The sequence below is a fragment of the Cheilinus undulatus genome, linkage group 9, assembly GCF_018320785.1.
Source record: "Cheilinus undulatus linkage group 9, ASM1832078v1, whole genome shotgun sequence".
Taxonomy (NCBI): domain Eukaryota; kingdom Metazoa; phylum Chordata; class Actinopteri; order Labriformes; family Labridae; genus Cheilinus; species Cheilinus undulatus.
In genome coordinates this window covers 35,420,942-35,438,134 of record NC_054873.1, presented here as the reverse complement: position 1 = coordinate 35,438,134, position 17,193 = coordinate 35,420,942, and the positions used below count along the sequence as shown (strand labels likewise).

At 37.6% G+C, this 17,193-nt stretch overlaps 1 protein-coding gene across 2 annotated transcripts in view; it reads left to right on the top strand.

Annotated features, from left to right (window-relative positions):
* Positions 1-17,193, top strand: part of ripor1 (RHO family interacting cell polarization regulator 1) — a 94,910-nt gene that overhangs the window by 29,638 nt on the left and 48,079 nt on the right. Inside the window, exon 1 of one of the 2 annotated variants that reach the window (XM_041795003.1) lies at positions 13,672-13,926. The exons of the other annotated variant lie outside the window; for it this stretch is intronic. Within the exon in view, the coding sequence (XP_041650937.1) occupies positions 13,908-13,926 (19 nt within the window). The 5' untranslated portion in view covers positions 13,672-13,907. Of the gene's footprint in view, positions 1-13,671; positions 13,927-17,193 lie in introns of those variants that run through there. 2 annotated transcript variants of the gene reach the window in all.

Genomic DNA, 17,193 nt, shown 5'->3' with positions numbered 1-17,193 from the left:
TAACAGCTTTAACTCTTCTGGGAAGGCTTTCCACAAGGTTTAGGAGTGTTTATGGGAATTTTTGACCATTTTTCCAGAAGCGCATTTGTGAGGTCACACACTGATGTTAGACGAGAAGGCCTGGCTCTCAGTCTCCGCTCTAATTCATACCAAAGGTGTTCTGTCAGGTTGAGGTCAGGACTCTGTGCAGGCCAGTTAAGTCCATCCACACCAAACTCTCTCATCCATGTCTTTATGGACCTGGCTTTGTGCACTGGTGCACAGTCATGTTGGAACAGGAAGGGACCATCCCCAAACTGTCCCCACAAAGTTTGGAGCATGGAATTGTCTAAAATCTCTTGGTATGCTGAAGCATTCAGAGTTCCTTTCACTGGAACTAAGGGACCAAGCCCAGCTCCTGAAAAACAATCCCACACCATAATCCCGCCTCCACCAAACTTTATACTTGGCACAATGCAGTCAGACAAGTACCATTCTCCTGGCAACCGCCAAACCCAGGCTTATCCATCAGATTCCCTGATGGAGAAGCACGATTTGTCAGTCTAGAGCAGTGGTTCCCAAAGTGGGGGTTGGGACCCCGGGGGGGTCGCGAGACAGTGAAGGGGGGTCACAGAATACTTTCCAAAATGTAGTGATTTGAAATCATACATTTTGTACATTATTGTAAAAGAAGTTGTCAAAATGAGTCTAATTTAAAATAAAAATGTGATTATTTAAGTGATATTTGTGCTTAAATGTAAGTAAAAGTGGTAAAAAGTATCTAAAAAAGCAAGTTGCTTTGTGTAACATCATGCACTTTATCCCCTTCAAGGGAAGGTGGGGGTCCCGGATCTCTGAAGCTGTTATTTTGGGGTCACAAGCTGAAAAGTTTGGGAACCCCTGCTCTAGAGAACATGTCTCCACTGCTCTAGAGTCCAGTGGTGGTGGCGTGCTTTACACCACTGCTTCCAACGCTTTGCATTGCACTTGGTGATGTATGGCTTGGATGCAGCTGCTCAGCCATGGAAACCCATTCCATGAAGCTCTCTAAGCACTGTTCTTGAGCTAATCTGAAGGCCACATGAAGTTTGGAGGTCTGTGGCGATTGACTCTGCAGAAAGTTGGTGACCTCTGCGCCCTATGTGCCTCAGCATCCGCTGACCCCACTTTGTCATTTTAAGTGGCCTACCATTTCGTAGCTGGGTTGCTGTCATTTCCAATAGCTTCCACTTCGTTATAATACCACTGACAGTTAACTGTAGAATATTTAGGAGCGAGGAAATTTCACGACTGGACCTGTTGCACAGGTGGCATCCTATCACAGTACCATGATGGAATTCACTAAGCTCCTGAGAGTGACCCATTCTTTCACAAATGTTTGTAGAAACAGTCTGCATGCCTAGGTGCTTGATTTTATACACCTGTGGCCATGGAAGTGATTGGAACATCTGACTTCAATTATTTGGATGGGTGAGTGAATACTTTTGGCAATATAGTGTATTTATATATTTATATAAAACTGAAGATCTTTAATCATATCTAATAATCAAAGCTAACACATGCAAAATTAAAGAGAGCAGCAGTGGCCAATTCCAAATCACAGTTTAGTTCAACTTGATTAAGACTGATAATGCTGTCTAAGTTTAAAATTCTGATATCAGGACGAGCCTAAATCCGCTGTTAGGCAGTAGCCTAGGATGTTTTGACATTGAAAATCTAATGGAAAACGGCCTATAATCTGTTTTCCTCCTTGTTACAGAGTCCAAGCAAAGTTTTGGGGCAACATGGGGGGCTTACTTCCCACCCAGAAATTCGCTAAATTAAATTTGAAGATGCCAAGACACCATCGTTTTTCTGAAAGACCCTCTGAATTTCTGTCCTGATGTTACAGCTGTATAATTACTATTAAGTCTATAATGAGCGTTCCTCTTTTTGGAAATGGTTAACCCTCAAAACACCTTTAGAAGAGGTCAAAAAGCTGATTGAGAGCCAAATAATCTTCTGTCTTCGTAAATTTCCCACAGGAACACTCAAAATCACATGAAAAGCCTTCACTAAAGAGCGGTGGCACTCAGAGTTGGAAAAGGGATCTTCTACTTTCATGTCACAGTCCTGGGTTTTAGTATGTGATTCCCAGTGGGCTCATATAAATGTGGAGGTCCACTGTCCACTGTCCCCTGTTGATAAAGTGTATATTTAGATGACAGTAATGTATGAAACACTAAAAATATGAAGCAGGACATGGAGCAGCTCTGTTAGTGCTCCCTGGGCAGGGTTGAAATAACTCCTCTCAGGGAATAGGAAAGGGGTCACACAGACAGCCAGATGAAAAAGCATCAGCACTGGGCTGGATTTATCTGACCTTTGACTAAAATCAGGTCCTGTAGTTGTTCCACTTTTGACCTGAAAACTCAGAGACACTGTCAGTTCTCAAAGAAAAGGTTTGTCTCACAACATTAAAACCCACATGAACCACTGTTCTCTCTGCATTTTGGTTTTACACAAATAAGTCAAGGTGTCAGTTTTGGAGTCTGAGACGGCACATGGAGGAAAATACTTGCAGCGGGTTGGTGGCTGTTAAATACATTTAGGATGCAATAAAGTATGTTTGTATATATCAATTAAAAAAGATAGAGTCTTGGAAATTTTGAATAGAACCAGAATTGTAGAAATTAATGTATGCAAATCTGATGTTTTTTGATTTTTTTCTGGCAGTTTTGTTTCTAAGAGCTGATTCTTTAATGTGACTGACTTGAGCCTGCTACTGTTTGAAAGCATCCTTTTTCCATTTCTTTCTCTTCCTACCTCTGCCAGGCTTGTTCTGAGCTGTGTGGTTCTCATTGAATTTCTTGATTATACTCCTCACTCCAGTTCTTGACACTTGGAAACGCTGCGACGACTTTGTCGATCCCCCTCCTGCTTTGTGAGCATCAACAATTCTTCTTCTCAAGTCTAAACTGATTTCTTTTGTTTTTAGCGTGGTGCCTTCTCAAGTGACAGCTCAAACCCTTTCTGAGGCTTTTATACTATGTAAACTGGGACATAACTCTTTGTTTTCACTTGGTTTTGCAAGCTTTGAGCATTGAAAACCTAAAGCACATTGCACAATAGTGGCTTATGGCTCAGTAAAAAAGGTCAGTTATTGAAGGGAGCTAATAATATTGACCCTGGTCATTTTTGCCTTTTCTGAAAAAATATCTGTTATGGTGTGCAAATAAAAATAATTAATGCTTTCAAAAGAAAACTAGTATGTTCAGAAATGCTATGTTGAAAATTCCTTGCTCTGTTAAAAAAACACTTGGGAGAATCTTGAAAAAACTTAAAATTCCTCAGGGGGGTTAATAATTTTGCCCTCAACTGTATCAGCTCACTGGTTCTGCATTGTAAAGTTATTGATCCTCCCCTGAAGGAAACTATAACTCTCTCTACAACATTTCCCAACTTTTCAAATGCAGGACAGCTGGAGCAGTCGCTCTGAGAATAAAAATCAGAATTGGTGGCGATACTGATCTTATTAGGAGGAGCAGCTCTAAAGGTCAGCTGCAGCCAATCAAGTGAAATAATGTTTACTGATACTTCTAAAATATTTGGTGTTTTTCTTCCAGCTTCACTCATTTAGTCAGCTCAGTTTTCATCCTGCAGATGTCTCTATCCTCATGTTACCTTGGATGAGAATGAAAGGTGGAAACAAGGGTTCACTGATATCAGAGCATTACCTTTTATCAGCAGCGGAGGGAGTAGTAGCTGGAGTCTAGGTTTCAGAGTCATTTAAGAGAAAATAAACCTTTTGTTAACAGGGTAGAGCATCATCTGCTGAAATTTCCATGTCTTGAGTGGAATTTTTTTTTTTTTTTTTAAGTTGTTGGAGGGCGTTTGTCTGTTTCATTGCAAACAAAGCAGTCTCAGTGGTACAGCCACAGAAGTTTTTAGTTCACTGAGTTTGTTGGGCTGCAAAAATCACAGTTTTTATCTTCATCACTGCGTCATGAATGCATTTCAAAAGAATCAACAAAGATACAAAAAGTATTTTTTGAACAAGTGGTATGGTTCACTCCGAGAATGTGATGCTTTGACCGGTCAGATGGATACGCGGGCCATGGGCCATGCATTTGCACAATTTTGCAAATTGGATAAAACCCCAGCTAGCTGTCAGCTGGGATCAATTTGTGGGGACTGTGGGATTAGCTGTCAAGACAGCTGTAGAAAGAGAGTTAAGTGAGGATGATTTATCTGTTAGAAGTTTTGTGTAAAAGAGCTACTGTATTTTTCCACTCTGGAGTGACACGGAAGCTGTGCTAGAGATAATACCTCCTGGCATTCTACATTTCATTTATTACATCATAAAGGTTTTCAAGAATTACAGGCATGACTGATAAGAATAAACTAGCAGGGGTAAATGAGATTAATTTTTAAAGTTTTAACAGATTCAGTAGTTTTGCTCTTACTGTGTGTGGTATGCAACGAGATGACCAGCATGACACACCAGACACTAACAGATTTATTCACCAAACGCTCCACTCTCATAACTGTAAGTCTTGTGTGGTCTAACACAGCTTTAGAGTAAACAAGCTAAATGTGGCTATCTGTTAGCTGCCTGCTTCTTCCACTGCAGTAGTACTTTCGATCTAGCTCCTCTCTCTGACAGTTGGATTGCGGTGTTTGACAGGACATGTTTAAACACTAGTATTGTTCAACAAATGATTCCTCCACTTCTGAAATAACTTAATGCTTCACGTTTACTATTATTGCCATGGCTGTGTTTGTTGTGCTTCCTCCTGTGGTCTGCTAGCTTCCTGATAGGCTTTAGCTCTCCTGCTCGGCTGTTCTCAGTGTTCACCCCTCACAACAGAATCTCAGATTATCATTATTGGACATGTTTAATATTTTTGATCTCAAGTGCTCTGATCATACTCTGAATACCAAACACCCAAGGAACAATCTGCCAAAAGAATCTTTGCAACCACCAGGTCATCAGGCCTTTGCTGACTTTGGTTAAAACAGAGTCTGACTCCAAATTGGCATAAATCTTGTAGTGTGTGCTGGGCTTGAAGGAGTCAAAGACAGATCTTCTCTAAATGAATGAGTGGTGTCATGGAACACCTCTTTTATTTGGCTAAATTCATTCAGCACATAGGGCACCAACTTTTACCTAAAGCCACATCTGTAGTTTTAACAGTAGAAATGAAATATTTGGGTGCACAGATAGCCTAGCGATCTAAGGCGTGACCCATGTACACGGGCGGCCTGGGTTCAAATCCAGCCTGTGGCCTTTTGCCGCATGTCTCTCCCCACTCTCTCAACTCGTTTCTAAATCTATCCACCATCCTCCTCTGTCTAATAAAGGCATGAAAAGCCCAAAAATAAATCTTTTAAAAAAGAAATGATCTACTTTAGTGAAAACTGTAAGGGAAAGTCAGAAATGCTGTTATAACGTTACTATTATGATCAGCTGGTTAATGTCCGTTTCTAGTGACCAGAGCTTGGTGCTGGCTAAGATATGCGTCCTAGTCCATCTGGGAGAAATTGCCCTCCCCCCGGAGACTAATGCCCAAGCTGCCACCAAGGAAGATTTTTCTCATCTTACAGGCTAAACTGTCAACCTTTGTAATGGACGATGGCATTGTCAATCCTCTCAATCCTGCTTAACAGTTTACTGTAAGTACTGTAAGTTTTTATGTGTTAATCCTCTGGTGGTTTCAGTTTGGGTCTTTTTCAGGGACCTTACATAACAAATAGGACTAGGTATTGCCATTGATTACCTGAACTGATCTAATTCCAGTTCACAAGGTCCTTATTTGATCTGATTCGATTCATGATCCATGTAGGGATGTTGTAGTTACAAAACCTATTTCGCCTCTGCATTAAACAAGTTCTCAAAGAACAAAAGTTGGAAATGGTCCAAAGAATTTTCCAACCAGGGAGATTTTGAACAATATTAAGGTTTGCATTAAAAATGACCCCAAACTAGTAGTATTTATATTTCACATCCATGTGGCACATCTTGCATATACATATCCATCTCATATTGATAACGGCACCAAATATCCAAAAGTAATGACTGGTCATAAATTTCAAACCTTGAATCTGAGTCCAAAGGCTTTTAGAGGCGAGTGCAGGTCAAGTTTCCATCTGCATAAGCGACTTAAAGAGCCATCAGGAAATGAAGTAGGCATATATATAAAGACTGAGCTCTGGATTATATGAATCAATATTATTATTATAAAAGGAGAAACGATCTGAATCAGAGATTAAATTTTTTCAACCCAGTCCTAAAAACAAAGTGCATTCATGTTATGTGTTAATATAAATCAGAGCGAGCTTAATAGTTAGCTTCATAGTGAAAATTTTATCTAGAACAGCTTTCTGTTTCAGCCAGTCTTAGTCATACGTTAACCCCCCCCAGTATAGATTACTAGGGATGGGTTATATCATTTGTTTTTTAAGTTTTACTGATTTATTTTTAAATAAGCCCAGGCTAAGAGGGCTACACAATTAATCTAATTGTAAACTTAATCGTTATGTCAGGCTGTGCATGAAGCATTACTAAACATTTCTTAATTAATGAAAGAGCAACAAACAGCTCTGCAAGCTTTTCATAGTGAAAAAGACGTTTTCACTCTCTCCTGACCTGCTTTGGCATGAGTTTGTGAGAGTTAAGGTTGGGGTTTAGCTTTATTGTAAGCTAGTACATGAGATGGCTGTCACTGGTGTAGTGATTAGTTTGGATGTAGCCATAGTAAAGTGGCAGTTTTATCCAAACTGGGCCACATTTCTTTATTTAAACAAGAGCAAAAAAGCCACACTGAAAGCTTGTCTGGGCAGAAAAATGTTTGTGTATCCTCCTGATCTGCCTCATCTTGAGTTTTATCCACCAACAAGCTCCAGTGTTTATATAAACTATGACAGCACCTGTCTGTTGAGCTCAGGTTACAACCGGACCTGCACATGCCTCGTTTTGTCTTACTGCTCTGATTGGCCGGTTATGAATGTAACAGACCGAAAGCTATCCAAACCCCTTCTGAGAATTTCTTGAAAAGTCCTGCCCCTTCCCAAATGGTCTGTATGGGAGGTTTTCCAGATGAATGGGAAATATGTCCCCCATGAAATGAATCTATGAATGAACCTATCTGGCATGTCAGGTTAATGTGTGTTGTCATTTAGCTAAAAAGTCATCAAAATATGATTATTGGTCCATCCAGAGGAAAGTCTCACACTCATGTATGATGGTATGCTTTTATCTCCAGACCATATGTCTGTTATCTCAGTCTCAAGCCGTGCCAGTCTCCACTGTGAACTAATCTTGGCTCTTCCGTTTATAAAATCCTCCCTTTTTCTCTCACTTTCACCTTTTTTTCTAAACATGTTTTACAGTAACAAATCAAAACTCAGGGTTTCACTGCAGCTCATTCTGTCTCAGACTTTGTTTCAGTCCTTATATAAACATGTAGTTTCATGAAGACAGAAAATGTAGAAGAAATTTTGCCAATTTCTGATTGTTTTTTGTTACTTCTTAAATCACATAAACCTATCCAAAACTAGTTTTAACACCACTGGACCAAGACTTCCATTTTATGCTGACTGTACATTCTTGACTCATTATAAAAAATCGTTCAGTTATCTATCATCATCAGAAATATTTATCATTTTATTTATTCTTGATTAAAGAAGCTTCAACCTGCTGCAGTGGTGGACAGAGTTTTTTTACTGTTAAAATGGCAGAAATAAAACTGGATCAGATAGCTTTGATGAAGTATGTTGGGGCCTAAAATCTATGTTACACTGAAAATCAAAAATCAGATACTGGAGTTGAAAAGTAGTTTGGAAATTTGGTTTTAAACTACTTCTGATGTTTTGTGACCTGGAGCAGCTCTAAAGACACCAGCAGAGGGAAGACTCACTACATTTCCTGTAAAACACTGCCATATAACCTGATCAAACTTTATCAGGAAACAGTGTATCAGAAAAGTATTTTACTCTGAGGGACTGCTTTATAAAACTACAGCAAATTATTAATGTCTGTAGTTTATGATTTTGCCACCTACTTGGGTATGTGTTACTGTTTTTAGTGTATTGTAATGGTTCACATAACTTCATGATGGGTCAGATGGAAGTATGTCCACTATTCTGCCAGGAGCTAAAACAAGAGTGGTCAAGACACCAGGATTTTGAATGTCAGGACCATAGTAGTAAATAGCAAATAACATTCAGTGTTTTTATCAGTACATGAAGCTCACAGTGAAAAATCTACAGGTTGGGATGCAAGGAAATTTTTCCCTTGGTGACACTGCTGTATCTCTTTCCTTTGTCCACCTGCAACAGACGCTGATCTTAACATGTTTGTCTTTATGTGACGTTAAGGAGACTTATTAGAATGTATTTGTTGACCTGTTAATTAAACAGCAGTGTATTGTGTGAGATAAGATGCTCACAGTGGGCAGAAAGCAGCCCAACTAAAGCAGCAATGCTGCATAATTTGTCACCTTCCTGCACGTTATTGTGGAAGTGTTGATGTGTTTCTACATTCTTTAGAGCTTAATGGTTGTAAAAAAAAAAGCTGATGGTAACACTTTATTTTTCTATATCACTACTTTGATTGTAACTAGCAACACTCACTCTCTTTACTTGATCGCCCATCGCTGCACCCTCTCTTTATGCTTGCCACAGCTTTTGCAATTATGACTATTCTTTTTTGTCTAACTTTGGTTCTTTTTGGTTCTATAAAATGTGAACTTGTTTGATATTAAAAGCCCCCGGTATTGAAAAGAATGTTGAAAAACTTGCACAAGCAGATTGTACATGTTTGTTATAGGATGAGATGCTTTTTCACAACCAGAAACAGATGTTACAGTGCTTTCTTCAAAGCTGCTAAACTCTATAAAAACATCAATTTTAGCACACAGAACATGGGAGTCTTGTCATATAACGTTCAGAAAACAAAGAACAGCACAGAAAAACTGCTGGAATTTCTCAGTGGACTTGGGGAGCTTTGAAAAACTGCTGGCTGATAAATAGAAGACAGTGTATGAGATATTTGATATAGATGTTATAAACATAGGGAAGACAAAATAATGTCTTCTTAAGAGGAGGGATTAAATTGTTGAGAGAAAATGTATTGTAAATGTCATAAAGAAGGGCTCCACCCAGAGAAGTAGTGTTTTTGATATAAGGAAGAAGAATCTTTGTAATTTAATATCTGTGAACCACAGTCCATCCACAACACGTCTCTTTTGTTGTTGGTCTAAATGCTGGAGAGCTTGCATGCTGAAAATACTTTCAGAAATGAATGGTCAAACAGTTTGATTTTGTTCAGTCTAATTGGTGTTAATTTAAAGTTGCAGTCCTTTCAATACAAACTTTTGTCTAAAGCATTTGTCTTAGCTTTCATGAGTTAAAGACTAAGCAGAAATTTTGAACCAGTGCCTTTTGAAGACAATCACCAAACTTGCTGTCAGTTTGAATCCCTGAAGAAACCATTACTGATCAGCTGTAGGCATCAACACACTGATAATGCAACAAGAAATTCAGGACAGAAAAGGACTGTCATCCTGATCAGGTGGTTGTAAAAGTTTCTGTTATTGCTGTTTGACGTTGGAAAATGTCTAAGAAGAAAATGAGCTAAACTTTGATGTTCGACCTCAAGGACAAATACAGTTCCTTCAGAAACAGCCAAGAAAAACATGATGGATGAATAAACCAATGCTTCAGCACTTTAAGACCTTAAAAATAATAGACGTGGAAAAACGATTAAACCCATGTTGAGAGGAAAAGTGAGGGGAAACAAGCGTACCTGGGCCATTGGGGTATCACAGATATGAAAGGAATGTGAGGAATGGGGTTTCATTTCAGGAGGAGTGTTTGTGTGCAGATGACTCAGCTGAAAAGCGGCTGCAGTTTATTGAGTGAGTGGAGACAGGTTTAATTTAAAGCAGCAGGTGGCTGTGTGTGCTAAGTGTGTGTGTTGTGTGTTAGACAAGTTGTGCTCCAGGCCTGTAGAGGAAAAAACAGTTTGAAATGATGGTTAAAAAAACAATTAAATATTTTAATAGCATACATGGACACTGCCCACTAACATGCTTCAGTTACGCCACTCTATTAGCTCAAATTATATGGTTTCATTTTTCTCTATTTTGATGAAACTATGTTTAAAAAAGATTGTCAGAGTGCCATACATAGCAAGTAAGAATTGATATGCCTGACAGACTGTCATGTGAACACTGACATCCCTGTTACACTTCATTAAGGATATATAACATATGGAAGTCGTTCCACCTGATCTGCCATCAGAGGAAGTGACTTAATGAGGGAAACGAGCTGCCAACGTGACAGCAGAGCCGGCGAGACAGAACAGCACTGCATCTACTCCTGCACCCCGTCAGCATACCACAACACCATAATGCACTAGGAATTCACACACCGCATCACTAATATTATGCTGATAAATATATAATATGTCCAAAGGAGTAATAGGTCAGATAAGACAGTACTGTTGTGGCTACTGTGTCAGCTTCTTTGTGGTTTAAAACCCCTTTTTATGAAAGACTGTCCCAGTGGGGTTCCTTTCTGTAATGTTAGATTTGAAGTAGACTCAAGATACTTGTGCCCTACAGAAAGGATAAGCACTGAGTGAAGGAATCCCTAAACCCAGCTAAGCTCTTAATATTGACCCCACAAGTCAATCATGCAGAGTGATGGGCAGCAAAAACTTCTCTAGGGTTGTAAAGTGGGAACCCCCCTTTGCCAGTGTTGCATTCAGTCAATCCCACAACTCCTCCAGAGGGCTCAGCAGTCATCTCATAGAGTGTCCCAGAGCCACCCCCTCCAGACACTTAGACTTAGATTCTGATTTTGTAAGGACTGACTTTGGTCAGGTGCATGGGGAGGAAATTTTCTCAAACTTTGCATAAATTGACTGCCATACTTTTGACTCTCCAAGGTTTACTAGAAAACAAGAACCTACACCAATAAAGAAAGAAGATTTTGACCCAAACCACCTCATCCTTCCCTATACACTTTGTGAAGGCATATCACTGCCAGGTGGTTTGCAATTAAGGCTTATTCTAACCCAACATTGTAATGGATAATGATTGAGATTATAAACTCTGATATAACATACATGGTTTAACTATTTACATCCTAATTGAATCTTTAGAGGTGTAAATGATGAATCACGTGCAGAAGATACTGTGTACAAAATGTCTTTAAGGTCAGTATTGAAATCTGTTGTGTTGACCACAGTCCAAATTTATCATAATGACATCTTTGTTGTATGGGTGTGTAGTTCCTGGTGTGAGAATGTGTCATTAGTGTGTGTCTTGCTATTTCTATTATGTATGTTTTCTTTTTAAATAGCAGCTGCTCTTCTGCTTTTTTACAGATAAACTATCTGTGTTGGCCACAGGCTGTTTTACACATTCAGAGTCTTTTTGTCAATGAGCTGTGATCCTGGAATTAGATAATGGTTTGAAGCTTCAAGTAAACAAAACCAGTAACTGTTTCACTTAAAGCCTTTTATTTTGGAGGGATTTTAAAATTCTGTATCTCTGCTTGGGTAAAATCACACCAAACAAAAGCACTGTCTGTGGCTGTGCTGGCCTATAATATTTTTGAGACATTTAATTTGGCCCATTGAAAGGATTGTTTTGTATCTTTACCTGCTTATCTGTCTAGCTGTGCATGACTGTAGTCTTCAATTGGCTATGACCGTTTCCTATTTCCTTATGGAGTCTTCCCACCTGTTGTCAGGCAGAGTACAGTCTGTACTGGAAAAGTAGCTTAACTACAGTGTAACTTGTGTTATCAGGGACAGAAAAGACCTTTTTTGGTGGATTTAGTCTTGTGGGGAAGATATGTGTAATATTCTGCTCTGAAAATCTTTATTACTTTATTACTTTTAGCAACACAGAGCCACTCAAAGAAAATCTCTCTCGGCATCAGTGGCACGTGTTGTTGTGTGTCACATTAAAATCAGCTGGAAACCACACCCAGGCTACATCACAAGGAATCAGTGCCTCGATTTAGCTCCAGGAAATCATCTCATAAGCAGACAGGACAGGAAACTGATGGAAAGAATGATCACATCCAAATATATGGCCAGATTTTAACAAATATTTAGACACTGGAAAAAAGAAAATGAAACTGTGTTTAGGTTCACTACTGTTATGACAGTACTTTTAGTCACCAGGTTGAGCAGTAGGTGGCAGTGAGTTAATAATCAAACTAACAGGACTTGCTACAAAGTTTGAGGGCAATTTTCAACGCTGATCTGAGCAGACAGGAAAGAAAACTTTCCCAAAGCAGCTGAAGCCTGTGTTATAAGTGCATGCTCCTCGCATCACCTCCTCTTTTTTCCTCCCAAACTGACAGTAGCAGGTACCACATTTCTGTTTAATTTGATGCTGATGTGCCTTTCACTTATGTTCCCTTTGCAAAAATTGATGTATGCTTTTACAACAGTGATATAAAATGGCATTACTTCACAGAGCCTGTGAGACTTAATAGCAGTAAGAAAGAGATTTACTCACAGCTCTCGGTGCAAACTAATTGTAGGTGTAATAATCCAGCTACAACATTGTTTTTTTTTTTTCTTACATGTGAATCCACAGCAAAAAGTCACACTGTCCTTTTGAAAGATGCACTTTTACATCTCCTCTAAACATAGAAACTTTTTAAAAAAAATTTTGAAGGTTTTTTTTTTTTTCAAAGGTTCAAAAAATGCTTAAAGGGCATGAATGGTTAGGACCTTTGTTGCCAAAGCAAAGTACAAAAAAAAAACATAAATTAATAAAAATTTAAAAAACAATAATAATAATAATAGAAATGTTAATATTATAGAAATATTAATAATACAAGTAATAATGATAAAAATAATATAGTAATAATGATAATAATAAAATAATAAATATCAATAATAATAATACTTATAATTATAATAAAACTAAAATAAAGACAAAAAGTACAAAGTAAAAAATGTAGCAAAACAACAACAAAAATTTTTTTATTATTTTCTCATGTATCTTTTTTTATATTTGCAGCAAACCAGTCAGAATTTTATGCAAAAGTTGCTCAGGCACAAACAGTGGATAGAAAGCCCACTAAACACTCAAACACGATAAAAACATGTTTGCATACTTCAGTGTAGTTTTATTTTTTGACTTATCACCAAGTATGTCAGTGTTCAGAGACAAAGTAAAATGTCAAAATTTTCTTTAAAAATTAGCCTAATTGCTCATGATTAATTAGGCTAATTTTTATTAGGGATGGTCATTTCAAAATAACCCTGTTTGTTTGTACTTAGTTTACAATGTGATTTAGTGATAAAATGCAAATATGCAAAATGCTTGTTAACAGAAATGTAGTGGAATTTGTAGTGTTTTGTCTCCCAGGGCCTCTGTACCCTTAGAATATTTCTTATAAATGAGCAGTTAAATCCTTCAAATATCGTAGAGCAGAGTGATCACATTACCTTTAGTGGGAGTGTTTATTTAATGGTATTTCGGTGCTGTAGTGACTTTAGGTGAAGAATAAGTTGGTGTGGTCAGAAACATTTTGTTCAGCAGGCAGGAGGAGGAGCAGGAAAACGTTGTGATGTCATGAGGGAAGAAAAGGAGGGAGCACTGCTTTAGTTTTTCCTTCTCCTCCCTCTTCCTCCTCCCCCTCCTCTTCTTATCAGTGCGGTGGAGAGAGAGAGAGGATCAGTAGGTGAGTGGCCGGAGGATTAACAACTGTGACAGTGGATATGGGGGAAGAGGAAAAAGGAAGTAGAGCGGGGCAGAGAGAACAGAAGTGAAGCAGATTCAGAAAAGAGGGAGAGAAGAGAGAGAGATCAAACAGAAGTAAAAGACCACTTGGAGACTGGACTGCGCACTGGACGTGTGTTTTTGAATTTGGGTGGACTCATCTGTAAAAAGGGCTTGATCACCACAGCCAACATGTACAGTGGATATGGAGGTATGAACCTGTGAGATGAGCTCTTTCTAATCATTAACCCTCTGTTTGTTAGGATAAACTCACTGTTGCTGGTTAACAGCTTTGTTACTTATTATGAGCTGATGGATGGAAAGTTCACATACCAGTACCTAAAATCAACAAGACCTGTGACACGCTCTCAAAAACTCCAAATAGCAGCAAATATGAAACATATTTTAACCTGAATTTAACCTGTCAATGTTGTCAGACTGAAGAGATTATGCTCAGAATATTTAAAATGCCACATGTTTTAATTATATTGTAAAATAAAAATTAAAGTCAATGATTTTTTTTCAAAACAGTTACTAACTTTTTGGTCTAACCAACAGTCTATAACCCCCAAATCTGCCATGTTTAAATATATCATATAGTATATAAATTGGTTTCCATATAAAAACTTAATTCCACTTATTGATGTATCAGATCTTGTCCCATCTCTGCCTGTAACTATTAAAAGGTGTGTGGCAACCCCACCCACCTTTAAGGTCTGTGCCACCACCCATTACACTGTATCAAATGATCAGTGTCTGGTTTTAGTGACAGAATATTTCTGCTATCAGGAAGCTCTCAGTCAAAACAATGAAATAAGATAATGTATAGAAAAATAAATAAATAAAAATAATAAATAAAATAATCACAACAATAATAATAATAATATAAAAAATGATAATGATGATGATACTAATAATATATAATAAAACAAATGTGTAAATAGTAATAATAATTATCATAATACATGTATACATAAATAGTAATTATAATGTATAATTAAATGAATAATGAAAATAATAACAATGATTATATTAAAATAGGTAAATAAATACATGTAAATAATTAAGAAATATATTTCTTTAAAAAAACGATAATGTATAGAAATGTTCAACTCCAACTCCATTGCTTACTTCTTGTTTTGAATTAAAGACTATATTCTATAAAGACTGCCCACCATAAGGTATTTTTACTAACAATTGTTTTGGTTTCATGGATGAATTTTACATAACGAGAGGGAAAAGTTATTAAAAGTAGCATCCTCAGTTTGCACCAATGAGCAGTCCTGGGATGCTTTGCAACTAGCTTGTAGCGCAAATCAAAAGCCTATTTTTTAACAGCTTTTCTCCATCATTATCCATGACCTGAAAAGTTTTACTAAATACACTGTTTGGAGTGTCGTTTTCATAGAATAGGCCTCAATTCAAGACAAGACGTAAACAGCAGAGGTGGATGGAGCTCAGTGACATGTCTGTTGTCTGACTTGAAAATGTCTAGTGGGGCTACATTGGAGGTGGGGCTTATGCTTGTGGGGGTAGAGTTGTGTGTGATAGGGGCAGCTTGAGCAACAGAATGCACAGCTGACGGTAGAACATAAGCATCCTTTATTACGATTAAGTAGCACTAAACATGAATAACAGTTTATAAGGTATTGTTGTCAAATTCCCTCTCAGTGTGTTTTTCTTTGATCAGATTCTGTTTGCGTCCTTATCAAACTCTTACCTGTTGCTCCAAAAGATCAGTTTCAGCAACTAACTAACAGTTCAATGACTACTGAAGCAATTCCAAAACTATATGTTTCTATTTGTAATTTAAATCCTCAAATATGGAAAAAAAAGAAAGGGGCTCAAATTTTAGAAAGCCAGAGTCCTCCTTCAGCACTCTTACAAGCCTGTAATAAAATATGACTGACATTCAGGGTCAGGACAGACAAAGGAAGGTCAGCCCATTGTGAAGGCCAAGTTAAAATTATCAGTGCGGGTCACTGTTAATTTTGGCATCTGTTCTGAATTTAAGTCTTTCAATTGAAAGGTCTGCTATGTTTAGTCACATTTTAGTCACTTGTACAATTTAAAGTTTTAATCGACAAAAAATAAACATTTTAGTCCACAAGAAATCCTCGTTTTAAGCTTTACTTTGAGTCAGGGCATTTGTTTTATTTGCTTGAATCTTGCACGTTATACTTGTGCTGGTATCCCTGCTTTCTACTGCTGAGAGGCAGAAGAGCTACAGATTCATCATGTCTCTCTCATCTCATGGATTTTAAATGTTGGTTGAAGAGAAAATTATATTTTTGTCTTATTTAATCTCCTTGATGAAAACTAAACTTTTGTCATTATAGATCTATTTGTAGCTTGTCTTGGTCTAGTCTTCAGCTAGAGAAAATAGTCAAATAACATTTTTAGTCATAGTTTCAGTGCCATAATAAACACTGTTGTGTATGTGTGCATGTCTGCATACGTGTTTGTGTGTTCCTCAGTGTGATTAATAAGAATACACGTTATGCTGAGGTTGTCATTACTCTGTGAGTAAGTGCTGAGTGTCTAAAACAGCAAATCAGGAAAACTTTTAAAAAGGAAGTTAGTGACGGTCTGTGACACTGTGGACTTTGCTACATGATGTGTTTGTTAATGTATCAATAAGTTAGAGTGTGAACTTTACCCTAACGTTTCTGTCACAGGCAGGGATTTTTAATAAATATGTTTATGGAGTTATTCCTTTAATACTGCAGGAACATTCCTGCAGTATTAGTCCTCCTCACTTTCACATAAATAGTTAGTTGGGAAGCATCTGTATGTTTGTGTAAACAGGAAGTCACTGCAGGAGCACAAGCTCATCACAACTTCCAAGAACAACAGTTAAAGGAAACTTTTTACATTAAAATTTACCATCAAGCTTTTTCATATGCAAAAATTAGATTATTTTATTCATATAAGAATTAACATTTTATGCTTATATTAGTGTATGTTTAAGAGTATTTTTACAGTTTATCTGCTTAAGCATCATAATCTTATGAACCTGTGTTAAGTCTGATGTCATTTAGATAAAAACAGACCTTATTTTGGGACTTCATCAAGTCTAACCTTTCGAGCAACTTTTGAGGCTGACTGTGTTTCATAATCTGTTCTATGTGACAACTATGGATAGACAATTGTCATGATTATACTCCCATGATAATGAAAAAAAAAACAATTTCAGAAACATCCTCATAGTCACATAAGTATATATTTAACCTTGTGTTTTGGAAAAAAATAACCTCAGCAGGGGAAAGCAGCTGTGTTACTTTCGGATTTACTGTATGGATTTATACCGTCTTGTTTTTTCAGTTTTAGCCAGCAATGTTAGATATTTAGTACAAGAGAGCTGGTTGATTGCTTCATGTACTGGAGTACATATTGCACGTCCACTTCTTCACTGGCTCAGATGACTAAACATCTGACCGTGAAATCCGTGGTTTGAGGCTAGGTTGCAGCCATGCCC